This window comes from Lingula anatina, chromosome 10, assembly GCF_051362555.1.
Source record: "Lingula anatina isolate TDL-2025a chromosome 10, LinAna3.0, whole genome shotgun sequence".
Taxonomy (NCBI): Eukaryota; Metazoa; Brachiopoda; class Lingulata; order Lingulida; family Lingulidae; genus Lingula; species Lingula anatina.
In genome coordinates this window covers 10,636,718-10,657,270 of record NC_141776.1, presented here as the reverse complement: position 1 = coordinate 10,657,270, position 20,553 = coordinate 10,636,718, and the positions used below count along the sequence as shown (strand labels likewise).

Sequence of the window (20,553 nt, the reverse complement as noted above, 5' to 3'; positions counted from 1 at the left end):
CAGTGCATGTTGTGTATTGTTAAAGGTGGGTGCTGAAGGGGAAGAGAAGGCTCTTATTGAAACAAAACAGTTCTAAAGAAAGACGCTCGCTGTAGTCCATCAAAGGCAGTTTGTTTTCATGCATATGTACTAGTATTTGGCATTGGAAAGTTATTTTTTAAAGTATTGCTACTACATGTACATTTATTAAAGTTACATATTTTATTTTAGTTAGATGATTGTGCAAATGTATATAGTATATATACCGGGTACATTTCGAAGTTATTCGATGTCCAAAGTCACAAAGAGGTTTTAACATTTACTAATAACATTTGCAACGGAGCTTAGGAAAGGCCACCCCCGCCCACCCACCCACTGAAGATGAGCAGAATTGGTTAATAGAAAAATTTATCTCTAGACAAAATATATTTATCATTAATTTATGTTGAACATAATCTTGACACGGGTAACAAATACCGGTCTGTAATTGTATTGGGGAGCTCTGTCTCCATTCTTCCTACACGTATTATTAATTATCGTTACTTTTTATTCAGTTCCGGTTGAGCATGGTTGTTAACGTGCTTTGCGTTGTATGGTGATGCGTAATATATGTCTTTGTGTCAGTGAAAAAGACTTTAGGCCACCCTTATATTTTATTCTTTAGAATTTGAAGCTATAAGCCTAGCAACTGGTTGAGATACACAGTCTGACCTCAGATGTCAGTATGGGGTCTTGTGACTCAGTAGATGGAGTATCTCAGGTAAACGTCGTGTTGACAAATGACGTACCGTATATGTTAGGACTTGTGGGTGTGCTACAGAGGTGTGTATCAGATAGTTGTACTTGACATGATTTAGGTCAAACTTCTTATACGCCGTAATAGCAGGTAGATTGAACTTTGAAAGGCTTTATTGCCGTCGTGCAGAGGTATTTACAAGTTTTCTGTATTACCGTAGATCTCCATTTGCCAGGAGTTCTGTGTGACACAGAAAAGACGTGCTTGTACACACACTGCAAAATTTCCCTGTCTGACGGCTTTGAACAACGGAGACACATAATTCCAAGATGGAAAGAAGAAGCAAAGGAAGACTGATCCTGGCCCTGGCCGCCCTTGTCCTGGTGGTGGTAGGTGCGGTGGTGGGGATCGTGCTCGGGGCCAGGAAGACGTCCCCAGGAGAGGTGGACACGCAGCAGGTGGACGCCTTGGTGGCGTGCATAGCCAGGGAGGGGACACGGGACGAGTGTGAGGCCACAGGGTAAGGATTGTCCTGCTACATTTTTGATCTGATCGCTTATGGAGCATGGATCGTAATACGGTGTGATGGGTGGGTGGGGTGGGGTGATGGGTGGGTGGGGTGATGGGTGGGTGGGTGTTTGGGGTGATGGGTGGGTGGGGGTGGGGTGATGGGTGGTTGGGGTGATGGGTGGTTGGGGTGATGGGTGGGTGGGGGTGGGGTGATGGGTGGGTGGGGTGGCGAGGCACAAAGATAACGCTGATCTCGATTAAAAAAGGCAAATATGAAATCGATGCGTATAACTTGACAGAGATCCACGTTCCGCTTGTTATGCTCTATTTTTCATTTCCTTTTCGTCGTTTTTAGAGAGGGAGGGTTAAGGTGGAGGGGATGCCTCATACGCTAAGGAGGGGGATTGGCTCTTGCCCCCACCCCCACCCCCTCCATGGATCTGATATAACTGATTCCGTTATTGTTGGATTTTACACTGATATGACATCTAACCCGACAAAATTTGAACCGGCATTACAGGTTTGAGTACTGGTAGATTATGAGAGTTTATCCTGAAAAAATGGGGTTGGGGACAGACACTTTGAAACATGCGGTTGGTTGCCAGTAGTAACAGAAATTAGGCGTAGAGGCGGTAAGGGCACGGGTTAGGTAAGTGTCATGATAGTAAGCCACTGTTAGCTAGCTCTTTCAGCTCCTTCTGTCATGTTTGCTCTTTTTTTCTTTAACTTATTCTTTTACCGTACCATACGCCTCCCCGCCTAATTTCTGCCGAAATCGGATCAGATATTTATCTGCTCACTGTTTTATGACCAAAGGAGAAATCATCTACGTCGTGAAAGAAAACAGGGATGAAACAGGACATGGGTTGTTTTGCTTACTCCCCACCCACCTCATTCTCCAATCTCGGATGTCGCTTTGCTCGGTTCATGAATATTAAAACCACATAAAACGATTTCAGAAAGGATATTGTCACCCTTCGCCAAATAAACTCCTTATTATAGCCCATACACTCGTGGTCATACCACTCTGCCATTTTCTTTAAAATCTTGTTCGCCCTATACCGATTGCTATCTCACCTTAAAAAGAAAGGTGTTAAATTGACGATTAAAGCTTTGAGTTTCCTATGCTTATACATTGCAACGAGGAATAAAAACTCTGATATTTTATATTTTTGAGGTTTTTTTATTGTTTTAAATCAACACAAAGATAGTTGCATTATTGAATTATTAGATGCGGGAAAAACTCCATTTTTGGTATCTGGATGGTAATAAAGGTTACAATACCCTTAAATGCGTTTCAAATACCTGACCGATTTTGATTGTGTTTCTTACATTATGGTATTTATGTGGTGTTCATGAGACTTTGTTGTGGTTTTTACCTTCATTGGCCGATCAAGATTACAGTCGAGTGTCTTAAAGGGTGTTTAAAAGCAACTTAAATAAGGAAGTATACATAGTTACGACGTTTATAATATAATCAGCTTCTGAGAAACCGCTCGCTGGAAAGTGGTGAGTGAAGAATTAATGAACTGAGGTTAAGAACAGGTGAACTTTTACATTATTTAGCAAGCAGTATAATAAAAGCGATAATTTCTGGTAAAAGTCATGCATATACTAGTAAATATGTTGGATGCTGTAATATTTAAGTACCACTGAGATTTGATCAGATATCGATGGCAAAACTTCTTGTATGGACATCGAGGGTATACCTTTGGGTAATTAGTAAAAATGTTTTCCCTTATCAGCTGTTTCTGGAAAAACCTGACCGCCTCCTCCCCAAAATGTTGGTATAAGCAGGCTTCACAAACCGGGTATGGGTATCGACTGAACGGTGAGATAGAGGTAGGGAAACCTTATCGACATTATCATCATCATCATCATCTCTCTTTTCCCTCTCTCTCTCACTCTCTCTCGTTTGTGACTTGAAGCCCCTGTGTTTGGCTTTCATCTTGTCAGTAAAGACCGACTATCACTGTGCATACGGTGGCCGCCATCATGCGGGCAATATTCAGAATAAGGCATAATTGTCTTTTCTTAATTGCTAAAATCATTTAAATATGATACACAATTTATCGACCGACTGAAGCAGTTAGCAATTATATATACATTTTTTCACTTAGGAAACAATTTGCGTTTTCAACATCTTTGCAGAAGAGACAATAAAAACCTATCTCAAAATATCCAGATTGTCATTTTATAATATCTCAAGATATTTTTCAGAACACGACGCTGGGGTATCGTATGAAACTCTCTCGCATCAAAACTACTCCTTTGTATTACAAGAATTCTACGCCCATTGATGACGTGAAACTAGAAGTGGAGTTTCATGACATCAGTAGACTGAGACTGAAGGTGAGTCGTGATGTGATGAAGGCAGTCGTAATGTCGCCTAGGTTTGGTAGTGTTTGGTTCTCGAGCTAGCTATAAGAACTATAGTGTGGTGAAAATTTTGAATCCATTATGTGTAGACTCAAGATTCCTTAATTGTTAAAGCAATAATAACTATTCCTTTGAGATCCAAAATTCCGCAAGAAATACATTGTAAACAACGCGTGGAAATATATTCTATTGCACTAAAACGCCTGTTATTGTAGTAAAACTAAAATCTGTGCTTGTCAAAAGGGCTTTCGATGCCTTTCTTGCCGGTCGTCAAGGCATCCGTTGCCAATGACGTTGGGGTGTCACGCGGATTCTTGCGTTCATTCGAGACCAAAATGACATTTGGCGCCATCTCTTAATGGATTTTAACAAAAAAAAACAAACTTTTAGGGAAAAAAAACCTGGACTAACTTCAAATGCAGGAATGGGGTCGTTGACCATTGGTAAGTACGGAAAAATTGCCGTTTACTTCAGGAAAATCCAATTTTTGGCCAAAACGAAGAGTTATTATGACTTTATGACTTTAAGACTCTTTTTAGTTTCATTTCAAATTAATTAAGATGGACAAAATGGACAAGGCATTATTTAATAGAACATATGCCTGGTCCTTTGAGTGTCTTATGGTGTCAGTCCGCTGGTTAGATTTTTTGCTCAAAATGTTGATATTAAAATCGAAATATCATTTTTTAATTGATCAAAAGGATTTATGTTTTAAAATCGTGTAAATTAGCAAACAGAAAGAGTTAATAGCGACCACATTAAATACTTCAGTTCACAGACTTTCATAAGCAACGATATGAGGTATCCCAGCAAGCCTTGGACATCCCAGCACCAAGCAGCCCACCTGACGTAAAAAGCAGGTTATATGACGTCAGATTTGTCAGGGAACCGCAGTTTGGAATAGAAGTAGTGAGGAAATCTAATGGCGTAGTTATGTGAGTGCAGACAAATAATAAGTTTTTTCAATGGATTTTACTTATATGGCTACATGTATACCCGACAGTGAATTTGGCTTTGATTTGACTGGTCGATGATCACGTTATCATTAAGACAATATAAAACAAAGTGATTTGCTTCCTTTTCTGAGGTATTGATAGTCATATTATAGAGTAATTTTATGGTCTAGATTAGAAATTATCGATCCAATTATTGACAATTTGACAACAATAGAGTAACGTATAGCAGACTCATGAATAACTGATATCTCTAAAGTTTTAAACGACCTGTTAATTTGACGCCTGGATGCGGTACATGAATCTCGTATGCAAAATTTACTTTCGCTTTCAGTCTTAAACATCAATATTGTTGCTTGGTTTCACTTTCAGTTTTAACACCGCGTTGCCCGGTTTTACGTTCACAGACCAGTATCTCCAGCTCACCACGCGCCTCAGCTCCAGTCACGTGTACGGCTTTGGGGAACACAATCATCTAAGATATAAACACGACATGAACTGGAAAAGATGGCCGATATTTACCCGTGACCAGGGCCCATATGCTGTAAGTAGTCACTTACGCTTTGATCTTGAGTTCTTTTCTTTGTTCGGTCACTCAACCCCAGACTTTATTTATTTGTTTCCTTATTACATTCTTATTTTTTGTCTATTTATTTCTTTTTTTTACTGATTTACATTGCTTGTTTTCATATGTTGTGGTGGTTTTAGATACATTTATGTGTCATTAATTGCAAAGAACTTCTAAAATATTCAAATGAGCATTATGTTGCATTGGTTTTGTGTAAAGATGCGGTGCATCTCGCTCCCTTTAACATATAACTCAGTACTACGTATCTAATTACTGCACTAAGAATATGATCCCATTCTAGGATCCATGGAATTTATACGGTCATCAGACTTTTTACATGAACGTAGAGACCTCAGGAAATGCCAATGGCGTATTTTTGAAGAATTCCAATGCCATGGGTGAGTAGTGAACTTTTAAAGGTTTACAAAGAGCGCTACACATAGAAATATATATATATATAGGGAAAGGTAATTTTCTAAACGTGTCCATTCTCTATTTTTGATTCGCATTAAGGTAGATCATATTCAAATTTGTTCATTGTGTCTATTAACCACCTTTTTAAATTCTAAGTTTCTAGTTTTTGGGGTGGCTGTCCTAATGGCTTATCAGGGTAAAAGTTGGTAACTTTCTCAATGGTTTTTGTGGAGAATATTTTGGTCATAATTGGAAATTGTTGAAATTTCTAGAAAATCCATTTGTTTGGATATATCTGTAAACTAAACGTAAGACGCGTGCCGTATGCTTATACGCACAGCACAAACAAAACCAGAAAGTTTGTCACTGGCGTTAGGTTTTGAAAATTGATGTTCCGTCTCTGCACCAAGAAGTAAAATTTAGAGATGTGTGAGATATATATATATATATGTATGTATCAGAAAACACTAAAGTTTTTTAGTCTGCAGTCCTGCGTTAATGTAATGAAGCGTTCTAAATTAGTTTTGAGAGGGTTTTACAAGACGAGTGGAATAGATAAATGATTTTAGTTAATCATTTAGTGTCGGCATTTCTCTTATCTCTTATGTTTAGTTTACAGATATATTATATTATATTATATTATATTATATTATATTATATTATATTATCATTTCTTAGATATAGTATTGCAACCTGACCCTTATCCGGGGATTTCATACCAGGTTATCGGAGGAGTTTTGGACTTCTTCTTATTCCTGGGACCGACACCCGAGAACGTGGTACAGCAGTATAACAAGGTGAGAACGTGGTACAGCAGTATAACAAGGTGAGAACATGGTACAGCAGTAGAGCAAGGTGAGAACGTGGTACAGCAGTATAACAAGGTGAGAACATGGTACAGCAGTAGAGCAAGGTGAGAACGTGGTACAGCAGTATGACAAGGTGAGAACGTGGTACAGCAGTATAACAAGGTGAGAACATGGTACAGCAGTATAACAAGGTGAGAACGTGGTACAGCAGTATAACAAGGTGAGAACATGGTACAGCAGTATAACAAGGTGAGAACATGGCACAGCAGTATAACAAGGTGAGAACATGGCACAGCAGTATAACAAGGCGAGAACGTGGTACAGAGATGTAGTACAACAATATAACAAGGTGAGATTGTGGTTCAACATTATAACGAGGCGAGAACGTGGTGCAGCTGTACAACAAGGTGATGCTAAGCTGTGATATTTTGAACGCCTGATACTTTTTTCTAAGGTTGTGTGCACAGTATGTAGATAATGACTCTGCTTAGAATATGTAAAATTATGCATTTCATTTTGGAGTTGATAAATTGGACAGGATTTCATTAAACATACGACATAACAGATCATTCTATTTCCATGTAGTGTTCATGTGCATGCGTTGAAGCGAATTTTCTAAGGTTGCAAAATATTTTACGACTAGAAGTATTTCTATCTATCTATCTGTCCCATAGTCTGACGACCGTAGGGGCACAACAGACGAACTGGCAACCAGTGCTCTCCATCCATCTCGATCATCCGTCCTTCTCATAGCCTCATTGAGTGGCAAGCCTGTCCACTCGCGGATGTTATCCTCCCATCTTTTCCTCTGTCTGCCTCTTCTTCTGCCTCCTTGCACTGTGTCTTGCAGGATTGTCTTGGCGAGTCCTGATGATCGTGAAACAAGTATTTACATCAGGTCAAAATACTTCTGCCGCCATGGGCCCGATTCGCAACATAAGTCACGGGTATGAAAACTAAGGTACAAAATATGACGTAGGCCTACATCTAGAAGCTGATCTGCACATTGATTGGATTTCTCAGGTCAGTTTTTGATTTTTCCAGGCCGTGGGGTTTCCGGTGATGCCACCATATTGGAGCCTGGGGTTCCAGCTGTGTCGCTGGGGCTATAACGATACTGCGCATGTTCGAGAAGTTCTGAAACGTCAACGAGAAGCAGCAATACCACAGGTAAACAGTGACTTTATCACACCTAAATGTTTATACGAACGCTGTGCACACCTGTACGCATTTAAATCAGTGTTAGAACATCGGCCAGCCGCCTAAATAATTTGACAGTTTCTTAGTCGACAATAGTAAACGGTTGTTTCCCCCTTTTCTACAATAATTATCAATGCAACCTACAACAGGCTCGGTGTGAAGAAACTGATGGTAACAGGGAGTCCGCCCTCCATTAGGTTCGTACAGGGAAGGGTTGATATAAGCGGGTCAAAATCTAGGACGGGGCGTATACCTGTACCGAGTATAAATCACTGGGAACCCGACTTTGAGTCACCGGGAACTCTCTCGCACATCACCTTCTTGGTAAACCACCAATTGTTTCTCACTTTCCCAGAGGAGAGCATCGGGATCAAAGGCAAAGAATTTCTCCGCTCCTATCTGAATGACAGGATACAATTGGTGTCATTTGAGGGATTTTTGTTTGGTCTGACAGTACTAGTCCATGGTGTCGTCCCACAAGGAAGTTTTAAACGAAAATGTAAAGCTGTATTTCCGATCTCAGGGCCTGGATGGTAAAGAACAAACTCATGATAAATGACAGCAAAAGAAAAATATTGGTCATCACAGCAGAATCAAAACAAACGCATTGCAGACAACCTTCATAGCAAAATATGTGAAAGTGTGGTCTCATGCCAAAAAAAATTCGGCTTAGTTAGTACTCAGATCATCTATTCTGAATGGCCCCTAAGAGACATCTAACACGCGCACAAGACTTATACAGCAAAAGAGTGAAATTACAGTTTCCTCTCATTCCCTCAAATTTCTTATTTTCATCCTGATGGATAAAATTCAGTGGGCTCCTCCATTACAAGAGTGGTTCAAATGCAAAAAATAAACTAATATAGATTTTGGTTATTCAGTGGTGTAATCTTCTCTGTTCCTCATTAATTTCAGGATGTGCAATACGTAGACATCGACTACACATATGAGAAGCTTATGTTCACGTACAATAGGCAAGGTTTCCGTGATCTACCTGAACTTGTACAGGAGCTCCATGATATGGGGCAGAAATTGATCCTCATACTGGTACGGTACAATGTTCCTGAAATGTGTAATACAAAAAGTACTTAATTATGAAGTGATTAAAATTTTAAAAAGACCTGTGTGAATTTATTTATTTATTTATTTATTTATTTAAAAACAATAATTTATAATTTTTGATAAATGATTTATTTTGCTATTTTCAAATTTTGAATAACAAAATGCAATAAGTGCAAAAATGTGATATGCATTTACATGTATCTGGTCACAACATCAGTGAACAAACTTAATTTAATGTGAATTGGTATATTGGGCCTACGTGTAGGAACAGTTTGATTGAGAGTGTCTATCAATATACTGATATTCAAATATTCTGTAGTGACTACCCAAGTATTGATGGTTTTAATTGGCCAATGAACCAGTAAATAAGTATAATCAATTAGTATCGTCCAAAATAAAAAAAAAGTTGTTTCCAGGACCCTGGTATTGGAACCAACCCAAATTTTACAACAACGGCTCCACCCAACAACTCCTACCCGCCTCTGGCGGACGGTGAACAAAAAGACATTTTCGTCAAAAATCCTAACAAAACCGGATATCTTGTTGGAGAGGTGGGTAACAAATATTACAGCTACACATACCAAAAACACGCAGTCATAAAAAAAAACGTCCACTAAATCTCTCTCTCTCTCTCTCTCTCTCTCTCTCTCTCTCTCTCTCTCTCTCTCTCTCTGACCCAAACGCATACAAAGACAGAAAGCCACTCATGTAACATTCAAACAAAAATAGCTCTGAACAGTGTTAGGCCAATTGAAAAAATAGTTATTGCTACTCTCATGTCTAGTTCCACACCGACAAGCAAATATTTTGCGTACATCCATGGGGACTTTCTAAACCTTGCATCTTTAGGTGTGGCCGGAGAGCGTCTATTACCCAGATTTCACTAAACCATCAACAAACGATTGGTGGCGACATTGGGTCCACGACTTCTTTTTTAACCAGAAAGTGGAGTACGACGCCTTGTGGGTGGTGAGTATCAACGAGGATCATTTCAAGTCGGATACCATTCAATATTAAATGAATGGAGAGGTAACCATTTATGGTAAAATAATCGATGGGAAGGTGTGGACTCTCTTTAGTCCTACCCCTACCCCCTCCTATCACCGGCTTACTGCGCCAGTGACTTAGACCCCATTTCCAGAGATTAGATCGATCTACTTTAGACCGACCTAACTCCCTGGGGGTTCACGCTAAATAGCTGTCAGCCGGGCGGACACGAAAGTTAATTACCCCCTTACAGCTTGTAGTAGGCGGGACGGACATTTAAGCCGGATTATCTGACAGTAATCTAGTGAGACTCCCTGCGGGGATAGATCGATCTAAAAGTTCTGGGAATACAGCCTTACACCCCATTTCCATAGATTAGATCGACCTACTTTAGATCGACCCAACTCCCTGGGGGTTCACGCTAAATAGCTGTCAGCCGGGCGGACACGAAAGTTAATTACCTCCTTACAGCTTGTAGTAGGCGGGACGGACATTTAAGTCGGATTATCTGAAAGTAATCTAGTGAGACTCCCCGCGGGGATAGATCGATCTAAAATCTATGGGAATAGAGCCTTAGCTGACAAAAATGGGGAGTAGAATAAAGGCCTCCGTTGCCTCTCGCTGACAACCACACCAGCTTTAACACTAACTAGCTTAATGAAAATTAGCGAGACTTGAAAATGAAGAGATTGAGATCTGACTTGATGTATTGTGTCAGCCAACGATTCTCCCACCTTATGTATAAACTTATAATCCATCATATTCCTTCAAGTGCACTTATGTTTAAAACATTTCATCTCCACGTCACATTTTAAGGACATGAATGAACCTGCAAACTTCCGGCCAGGATCCTTCAGTGGAGCGTGCGATGATAATAAATGGAACAGGCCTCCCTATATACCAAGTAGGTGAAAGGGTAGCTGACGACATTGTTAGACTTAAGTAATGTGACGGCACTTAAGCCCGTCCAACTAATCAAATACAATCACAACACTTCCTTTATACCTGTTTGAGTGATTCATTTAAATGGTAACTGATTGGCATAGTTAAAGGAATATACATATTAGGCGTTAAGGCACAGGATGATTTTTTAGGGGGGAGGTTGAAATACTGTACGTTCCTATACTGTATATAATACTGTTTGATGGCAATATTTCATGTGTAAACCATTTAGATTTCATTTGTTTTTGTAAATTTCCGGCAAAATAATCTGTATATTAATTTTTTTTTTATTTCGCTATTATATTTTTCTAGGAATTCTTGATTATGACAAGGGTCACTTGTACACGAAGACGCTGTGTATGGACGCGGTTCACGACAACTGGGGGGAAGAGACCATACATTATAACGTCCACTCTCTGTATGGCCATTCCATGGCTATGTCTTCTTACGAGTAAGTATGAGCCATCTTTACAAAGATAAGGTCGGCTTGTGATAGCCAAACAAGGTTGAAATAATCTCTGAAATTAATACAGAAACTTTGATTGATCGTTTTTAAAGACTTCAGAACTTCTTATTAGTTATTTTTGGCGCTGACATTCGTACTTTTCAGCACCAACCATAGTGCATAAATTACACCCTTAACGTCTCAACTACATCTATGTTTCTCATTTCAAAATTCTGGCACAATCTTTGTAGACTACTTTTTCAAAGCTGGAAATCTATTATTGTTACCTTTTATAATAAGATTACTGTATGTATGTCTGGTTGGTTTGAAATACAATAATTCAAGCACATGTACGAGGATGAAAATGTTGATTTGCTAAATTTACGCCTCTGTGTTTATATACACTGTATTAGTAGCTTTAGCCTGACTAAATTTTGTAACATTATTTTTAGGATTCGTGTACATGTATTTATAAATGAATAGCAACACGACAATCTAATAACTGAAATGCTGTGTGTTTTAGCGTTTTGCGCAAGCTAGTCCCGTCAAAAAGACCACTGGTCTTGACAAGGTCAACATTTGCTGGGACTGGGAAATATGCCGTTCACTGGCTAGGAGACAATGCAAGCCAATGGCCGCATCTCGCGTGGTCCATTCCAGGTATATGTTCCTTCTTTTCACTGTAGTGACATTTAGCGGTATATTACCCTCATCTTTGGGAGTCCATGACACTGCACAGATTCTGCTAAAATACTCTAAAATACTGCTAAAATACTGTTAAAATAGAGAGTATGTTTAATGTTTGTGGACATTAATTAATTAATTTAATTAGACGATCAACATAAAAGGGTAGACATATCTGTACTCAAAGTCTACTTCCTTAACCTATATAATAAATATGGATCTAAGTCGATACGTTGCACACGTGACCTATATTTTTGTAATTTTTGTATATTTCAGGCATGCTAGAATTTAACCTTTTTGGATTCCCATACGTAAGTTTGACATTAAAAGTTCACAAAACGCTTTCATTAACAAGCAGAGATTGTATCGCGCGCACAAATGGAGCAAGCTGATCTGTAAATCAGAATATTTTACATTAGTTTATTGTTTTATCTTATTAAATCTTTAATAAATTTACATAGGACTACAAAGAACTGTATATGAGATTTAAGCACCAAAGATACGTATGTCCTTGGTTTTAAGCACAACTTTTTTTCTCCAGTCTGTGTTAACCAAAAGAATGCCTGTGTGCATTGTATGTAATTTATTCCACGTAACACGTGGATTTTCAGCGTGAGTAGACAGGGTAGTTAATTGTTTCATTGCATGAAAACCGTACTGAAATGCCTTTCAGACATGTTTTAACATTAAAATAAAGGAAAGGAATATTCAAATATATTTCGTTGTTTAAATATGCTCAACTATTGGTCAAAGTTTTTTAAGTGAGACGCGTCCCATTACAAGGCAGAATCACCCACGGTTGTCCGTAGTTCACCTATTCACCTTCGTCCTCTTGGTCCCCGTCTAGGTGGGAGCAGACATCTGCGGGTTCTGGGGCGACACCACGGAGGAGCTGTGCACGCGGTGGATGCAGGTTGGAGCCTTCTATCCTTTCTCCAGAAACCACAATGCCCAGAACTACCCGCGAACTGATGGCTTTAAGGTAGGCTAACCGAAAGGGCCTTTTTTTTACGTCGAACGGTATATTTTAGAGATAATATCTGTATGACAGACTTTGGTTCTGTTAACAACCAAGTTGAGCCGCAGCTCAAATGGCGCGCGTATTTGAAAGCATAACCACGCCAGATATGACCCGCGGCTTAGTTAGCCCGGCTCAACTTGGTTGTGAACAGATCATTTGAGAGATCGATAACTGGACAGTTCGCTTATTACATAAGAAAGTCACCTAAATGGAGCCCCCTCACGTGACATGGCCAACCAATCAATTCTGCCCACAAAGTAGTAAACGTTTTTGTGAAAGCGAGTACAGCCCCCTGTAATTGCATGTTAGGACCTACTGTAGCGGTAAAGTGAAAAGGACCAGAGGGTTACATGTTCCTACATATTAAAGAACGAATGAATTAGTGAAAAGTAAAGAAATTAATTAAGGCTAGAATTAAAGAAGAATTAGTGAACAGGAATTTCGCTATCAAGCTGATTTAAAAACGACAGTGTCTTTTCCGTCGGTAGAAGATTCCTTATTTTTTGTACTGTTTCCATACAAAAATTCCGTTTGTATTATCATATAAGCGTATAAAACATAAACATAAACTCCCTTTTAATCGTATGAACAATTTCATTGAAGTGTGTAAGACATTAAGTAGAATTTTTGCTTTGATTCGTCTCATTAAATTATTACTTTCCTTTTTTTGGGGGGGGGGGGAGAAAAGGGTACCTCTGCGCTAGGGACAAATGGCCCACTGCCACCCCTCCCCCGATCTGCCCCTGGGTCCGCTATTGCATCAAATGGCATTTGTGAGCAGAATACATCTAACAGAATGTCTTTGTGTATTCCTTAGGATCAAGACCCAGCGGTATTTGGAGAACCCCTGGTCTCTAGAGCACGTGACGTCCTCAACACGAGATATAAACTTCTGCCGTACCTGTACACGTTGTTTCACTACGCCCACACTGAGGGCTCCACTGTCGCCAGGCCTTTACTACACGAGTAAGTATGTACATATCTAGAGAAACTATGTGACGACCCAGCAAATACAGAATTTTTATAACGTTACTATAACTTTGACATGACAAAAAAACGTTGTGGTAAAGTTATAAAAGGTTCTGTGTTCTGGGAAGAGATGTTATGTGGCCTTGGGGATACGGGGTTTACTCGGTGTTAGGGGCTTCCCTCGGTGAAATGCCAGTACATTAGTCTCGGTATTTATGTCGAAATGAAATAATACATCGCCAGCCTCTCGCATATCGCTCGTGTGACAGCGCATTATCTCATACAGAATTGTCTCCATGCCCTACATATAATAGTTCAATTATCTTCGTACGTTATTTGTATTTGTGTCGTATCGCTCGGCGAGAATAAATAAATAAATAAATGAGCAATGTGACCCCCCCCCCCCCCATGTATTATTCCTTTGCTATTTTTTCGAGAACTCCGCGGGCTTTTTTTTTTTTTTTTTTAATATCTCTAATGCATATCTGATATGTCTTTCTTGGAATTTTTTAATTTGAAATCCGTGGAAACGGGTCACTCCGCGTCAGGACTGCATTTATCTATTCGTTTTTGCGAATCTTGTCCATCGAACGTTCGTCTTCCTTGGCTGAATAAAGTTTTTTTTTCGCCACATGTTGGACTTATGTACATTTTAAACGCCACCGTTTGTTTTATCACCCGTGCTTATTTTGCCTTGTGCGAGGACAGAGCAGCGATTATATAAAACGTTGATCTTCCTGAACGGGGAAAAAGTTTGAACGAGACTTTACATTTAAGGCCTTTGATATGGAAATATTTTTTCTAAATCCCTTCTAAAGGCAATCAAAGCCAAGTAATACCAATGTTGGAATATACTGAGGTATACGGAATGGGTCTAACTTATAAAAAACGAGAAAAGTATGATAGTTCCAACTTACATACCCCGTCAATCATATTCAAACATTTGGTGTTTTGATTGGCAGTTATGTAAACATACGTCAATCATAATCATACCGCAAAGGAACTTTTACCTCCGATGATTGAAGGGTGCCAATCAAATCCATCAAATATGACAGCTTGATTGACGGTTGTAAAAATACGTCAATAATAATCACTCCGCAATGGATATTTTACCTCCCGTAATTGATAGGTGCCAATCAATGCTGTCAAGTGTGAGTGGTTTGATTGACGCTTAATTAAGCAGACGTCAATCACAATCATCACACTGATGATGTAGTGATAAGATACCGCCACCAATGTGGAAAGGGGCAGGATTGGAATATTTGGACAAAAAAGAAATCTCATTTATACACAGACTCTAACCCCACTCTCGACATAATATATAAATGACATATAGATCAATCGACGTTAAATTATAGCAACCAGATTTCGTTTGTCTGTTCATGAACTGATGGTGGAAATAGGAAGTACACATGCGGGAGCGTACAAACTGTGGAAAATGTTCTATATGACTGTCTGCTCAGAGGAAATTGACTAATTTGGAGTTCAGATCAGTCACAGCTTTTGGGGGGCAAATAAATTGACTAATGATGTTTGTAAATATTATTATCATCATCGTCATTCCTCTTCGTCCCGTGTGGGACATAAGGCCACAAGTTTCTGTGGTTTCTGTAACAATTATTTGAACCGGGAGGGTTGTTGGCCCCCCGCGGTAGGTTTTATATCAGGGTTTTCCTTCCATTAGCCAGAGCCTCGTTAGCCTAGGCCCGCTAGGACCTAGTTTCCAGGGTGTGCCACGGGGAGGAGATGTTGGCTTGAGTGATCTACGGGTCACCGGCAAGCTACTTAATTTCACCTTTCGCCCTTATGGACTAGCCGGCCTTAACAACACTGGATGTGAAGCCAGGCGCCTGAACACCCCTGAACACCCCAAATATTATTATCACTTCATTTCAATTTTGACTGCTTGGCTTGCTGTTATTCTGAAAAGGAAAATAATGTTTTCTTTATTTAGTGTGCTTCTGCTCACAATTCATAATAAATAAAATATCTATCTTAAGGGTCTTCGCTCAATATGCTATGCGAACATGATTGTGACGCTTCTACAAAATCCATATAGAAACTTGCTAGATGAGACGTAAAAATGTGCGGATGATGTTGTTAATGCTGAATTACAAGCATCAGCTTTGTTACTGAATATGTCTTTAAATTAAGCCAATAAATTGTATTTTCAAGTAAACAGTCAATCAAATTTTCATAGTATTTCTATGTAATTTCATAGCATGTAATCATTGTAAAATGAAACGACATGACTACTGTATTGCTTTTTACCGATATGGTGAAAAGTACTGAAGCAACAGTTTCGATCAACCACCCCGACAAATTCCAATAATGGTAATTTTTCAATCACTCGTAACTGAAATCTGGATACGCCTGTTATTTAGACCTATTTATCGATTCTAGGACAACCTCCCCCCCCCCTCCCGCCTCCACACCCCGAATAATCAGAATTAAGTTGACTATAAGTATACAGCAGTTTAACGTAAATTGACAGCGCAATCAGGAGATGGTATTGATTAATCAAATAAAATAACTTAAAACTATTACTGTTATTTGTGTCATGTACACGAACATCTAATTATAAGTAATTTGGCACAATTTCAGATTCCCAGGTGACCCTACAACGTATGACATAGACACACAGTTCATGTGGGGAGCCGCGTTCCTGATATCACCGGCTTTGAAAGAGGTAAGTCTTTAGTTGGAGTGAGACTTATAAATAACCTTTCTGTTATAAAAAAAAAATAATAATAATAATACTATAGGTTCGAAACTTAAAGGGATAATAACTCTTCGTTTTGGCCAAAAAATGAATTTTCCTGGAGTAAACAACAATTTTCCCATACTTACCAATGGTTAATAAATTCATTTTTACATTCAGAGTTAGTACCTGTTTTTTTTCTAAAACGTTTGGTTTTTTGTTAAAATCTCTTAAGAGATTATAACAGAGTATAGTCATCAATGGGGATCACGTGATCTGAAGACAAGCTCAGATATCAGAATAATTGCTATAACTGCTGTTTTTGTCGTAAAACAGAACATATTATATTTCTATGAGTTATTTACAATGTTTTTATTGTGAAATATAGATCTCATACGAAGAGTTATTATCCCTTTAAGAAAAATATTAATGATCGGAAAAGGGGAGGTGCTCATGTACATGAAAGCAGGTTATTTGTCACGCCTATGTTACTCATCTAGCTGCTGACTGGAGGCAAAGTAAGGGATCTCTGATGGATAGGGAGAATGGATGAACTTGGTTAAGATGTTTTAATTTTGGGGCCGGGGTAACGCTGATCAACTTCCAAATTGTGAAGATGATTGATTATTGCCCACTATGAGAAAATGTGAGCTCTATAACATGGTCGATATATCAGCAAGTTTAACGATACTACTTGTTTTTTTAGGGGAAATACCTTATTTTTGTAAAATTCCGAAGATTTTCGTGCTGATCGTAAAATGTATCTCTTTGTATTGGTAATAAAATGCTACCTTATTATTTCAATGCAGAAACAGGTTGAAGTGAAGGCCTACCTCCCGAAAGCCAGGTGGTACGACTATTTCACTGTGAGTACAATATCGTTTATTTAAAAAAAGCTGACATCTGCCTAACATCGACAGCGGCATGTTTTCCACAGACAAATTACACATAAAATGAGAGAAAAGAAATTGCATTTGGTAGTTTACTAAAAATAGATGTTTGTTAACATTTTGACTGCTTACATGTACATTTTTTTCTTAAAACATTTTTGAGGCTGAGGAAAAGCTTTTGTCTCTACCAAAGGTTTGGTAAAGAAATGCACGCCCTATAAGCCTGCTGATAATTTCAACCAGAGGCCAAAATACTGAAAACCATACCCACAATAGCCTGAGATACGACGCTTATGCAGTTTATTCTAGATCAGTTTCAAATGGCTGTGTCCAATACTTTCAGGGACAGGAAATTTTAGGAACTGGACAACACGTGACACTCCGCACCCCTCTCGACCACATCAATCTCCATGTTCGAGGGGGCTACGTCATACCCTGGCAAGAACCGGCCAATACCACAGTGATCAGGTTAGGTATCGTAGTTATTATTATTATTATTATTATTATTATTATTATTATAAGGCCTTTGATAAATTCAAGAAAATCGTATTAATCCGTTCCGTCGTTTACTTACGTAGCGAGTATAGTTATTGGGTTAGGTAGAAATAGAATTAAAATATACTGTATACACTATTCAATTTCATCATTCTTTGATTTAGCTTCTCTATAAAGCAAGCAAAAAGGTGCGGAATATGCAAAAGCAATTCGTTTAACTAGTACTGAGTCAAGCAGAATTATATTAATTTTCTCTTTTCAAATGGAAATGCGTGATGAGATAAACTAGTAGAGATACTTTTGTAAATCTTTCAAACTGCAGTCGTACCAAGCCAATGGGCCTCATAGTGGCAGTGGATGAACACAGCCAGGCCAGTGGGCAGCTCTTCTGGGACGATGGGGAATCGTACGGTGAGTAAACTGAGGAATCTCAGGTGTAACATATCGATATATTCATACAGCCTATTTTTGGTGCTCTACATGTACATTCTTGTCAGACGCGTTGAAAGCACATTTTACTAGTCATTTAGAAAAGAAAGATGGTGAGTCTCTCTCTCTTTCTCTCTCTCTCTTTCTCTCTCTGTGAGTGTGCGGGGCGGGGGGCATTCATAAAGCTCCCTCCCCCAACCGCCGCCGGGTCTTTTGAAAAAGGCACGGGAAACATGGGGTAACCATTAATCTACCAAAGAGGGTGGAAATTCTCCTTAACTCTCACTCTGCTTCCCGCAGTTTCTTTTTTGTAACTCCTTGTTAGCATTTGGCTTGGTTTCTTTGTCTATGATCTCACTCTCATTCATTTCAGTTTTTATTGCGTCATTTCTGTTTCAGAAACCTACCAGAACGGCAATTATCTGCTGGTCAACTTCACAGTCACGGTAAGGATTAAACCCAAAGAATTCATGTATCTCAGAAATCACTCAAAATTAGAATGCGTGGATGGTATCAAGTGTGAGCCCTTACCTTGCACCATGCCCTTATATTAAATGATTGACAGTGAATGGACACTTCCCATCCTAGATTATTGCTATGGTCAATTGAAATAATGGAACAAGCTTTTGCTCTCCACTGATGCATGGTTCAGGCTTCTGTCAAAGACGAGTCATATTAAAACGCACATATTTCCACCTTGACCACTCGTCAGTAGGAAACCTGGTACCAGAGAGAACTTCGACCGAAATGTGGTCGAAACTTTATATTAAGATCAATTTTCAGTTTACTTTGATCATAATACTTCAGTTGTACTCCAATTCAGTGAACTGTCTCACTTGCTTTTATTAGAACAAAAACAAAAATATTGGGTAAGTTTTAGCACCAACACTCACGTTATTTTAGCAAATGACGATGGAAATATCTTGAATTTAAGTAGCCCAGGGCTGCGCGTTGCGAATAGCGATATCATATAGAGGCTACAATGTATATATGGGACAAGTATGGGCGAGCTATAGAATCAAGACGCTTGTGCTCTCTAGTTACCAGACCCAGGTTTTTTATCTAAAAGTTTACACCAAGATGCCAGCTAATCCTTTTTTGTGGAACCTGTCGCAGACGCTTTCTTACTTACAGTGTATAATAACTCGATTGCTTTTTGGACGTTTAGGGAAGCACGCTCTCTATCGCCCCCGTGCACAGTAATACATCAGCCAGCGACGGCCTAGTCTTTGATACTGTGGAAATTTACGGCTTGAGGAACGAGCCGACATTCATGGTGAATGGAGCACCAAAGAGTACAGGAGTGGAGTGGAGCAGCAGTTACAAGGTAGGGTCATATGCTTACTTCCCTTTTCTCCCCTCCCCTCCCTTCTCTCTCCCATATCAATAATATGCATGGTCTCTATTCAAATCCTATTCCTTAAATGTGAAATCCGTTTCATAAAACAAAAGACTGCGTATTGGTGGTTGAGGCACAGACCACCGCTACACATGTCACACGATGTAGAGTTAACATTCCATTGAATAACGGTGACAAATTTGCTGTGTTATAGGGTGCTATATATCCGGCGAATAATAATTGAAATAAAAACGTCCTTTGGATTTAAATTACGAAATTTTCCATGATCATTCAGTGGAAATTCTCTTTTTACAATTTCATGCTGTTGTCTAAGGCACATAGACGAATGAGAACGAATTTAAAAATTGAAATTAAAGTTTGGGGAATCAGCCCGATTTAAAGGACTCCTAGAGACAAATATAGAATGATAACACCTTTAAAGAGTAATGTTCATTTATTGCAGGTGGCCCGACTGAAGAGTCTTAATCTCCCAATAGAAAGAGAACACAACATCCGATGGACTATATTTTAGAACAAATAAGCATAATATAGTGATGTGAATAACGCTCTACAAAAATAAACTTTTTTAAGAAACGGAAAAACCCGCATTTCAAGCGCAGTCTACTTATTGATGTATTTTTGCACAAAAAATTATGTATATACTCTAAATGTTTTATCATTTTTTTAACAGAAATTTTAATGAATTTCAGAATTTTAGGGGGAAAAGCGTATTGCTTCTCGCACAATCACGTTAATCAGTAAGCTTCTATTCAGTTTGCACTCTACCGACAAAATAATAATAATATCCATTCGTATGTGTCGCATTCCATTAAATATTAATATGCCATTAAATTAATTGCAAATGTATAGACTGTTGTTTCTTGTTTGTAGTTCTGACCAGTAATATGCGAGTATTGCTCATTCGCCTCAGTGAACTTGTCTATTTACAAACATTTGAATAAGTATTTTAAACAGGAAGTATATTTTAAATGTGGCACCATGGTCGTTAACACAACGTACAAAACAACTCCGCAAGTACGA

At 38.9% G+C, this 20,553-nt stretch overlaps 2 protein-coding genes across 4 annotated transcripts in view; one reads left to right on the top strand and one right to left on the bottom strand.

The window, feature by feature from the left end:
* Window positions 1–20,553, bottom strand: part of LOC106172929 (alpha-1,6-mannosylglycoprotein 6-beta-N-acetylglucosaminyltransferase A) — a 379,609-nt gene that overhangs the window by 90,528 nt on the left and 268,528 nt on the right. The gene's annotated exons all lie outside the window — the stretch shown is intronic.
* LOC106172919 (sucrase-isomaltase, intestinal) lies at window positions 494–20,379 on the top strand. Of its 3 annotated transcripts, XM_086998167.1 has the most exons (25): window positions 749–801; window positions 951–1,235; window positions 2,971–3,067; window positions 3,446–3,577; window positions 4,376–4,539; window positions 4,930–5,101; window positions 5,427–5,523; window positions 6,218–6,336; window positions 7,393–7,518; window positions 8,464–8,595; window positions 9,027–9,161; window positions 9,460–9,579; window positions 10,414–10,501; window positions 10,852–10,990; window positions 11,508–11,644; window positions 11,945–11,979; window positions 12,516–12,650; window positions 13,507–13,655; window positions 16,263–16,347; window positions 17,169–17,225; window positions 17,593–17,717; window positions 18,067–18,155; window positions 18,573–18,619; window positions 19,342–19,500; window positions 19,976–20,379. In XM_086998167.1, the coding sequence occupies exons 2-25, from the start codon at window positions 1,045–1,047 to the stop codon at window positions 20,042–20,044; spliced, it is 2,799 nt and encodes a 932-aa protein (XP_086854293.1). In that variant the 5' UTR covers window positions 749–801; window positions 951–1,044; the 3' UTR covers window positions 20,045–20,379. The 3 variants fall into 3 exon arrangements, 2 of the variants coding, with proteins under 2 accessions (XP_086854291.1, XP_086854293.1); XM_086998165.1 differs by having other exon boundaries at window positions 497–1,235; XR_015331546.1 differs by lacking the exon at window positions 19,976–20,379 and having other exon boundaries at window positions 494–1,235; window positions 17,593–17,722; window positions 19,342–19,467.

Bases quoted from the DNA above. Each gene is read 5' to 3' on its own strand.
- LOC106172919 (XM_086998165.1), top strand. From the start codon at position 1,045: ATGGAAAGAAGAAGCAAAGGAAGACTGATCCTGGCCCTGGCCGCCCTT. The intron at 10,502-10,851 runs GTAGGTGAAAGG...ATATTTTTCTAG, and splicing joins CAGGCCTCCCTATATACCAA to GAATTCTTGATTATGACAAG. The intron at 16,348-17,168 runs GTAAGTCTTTAG...ATTTCAATGCAG, and splicing joins TATCACCGGCTTTGAAAGAG to AAACAGGTTGAAGTGAAGGC.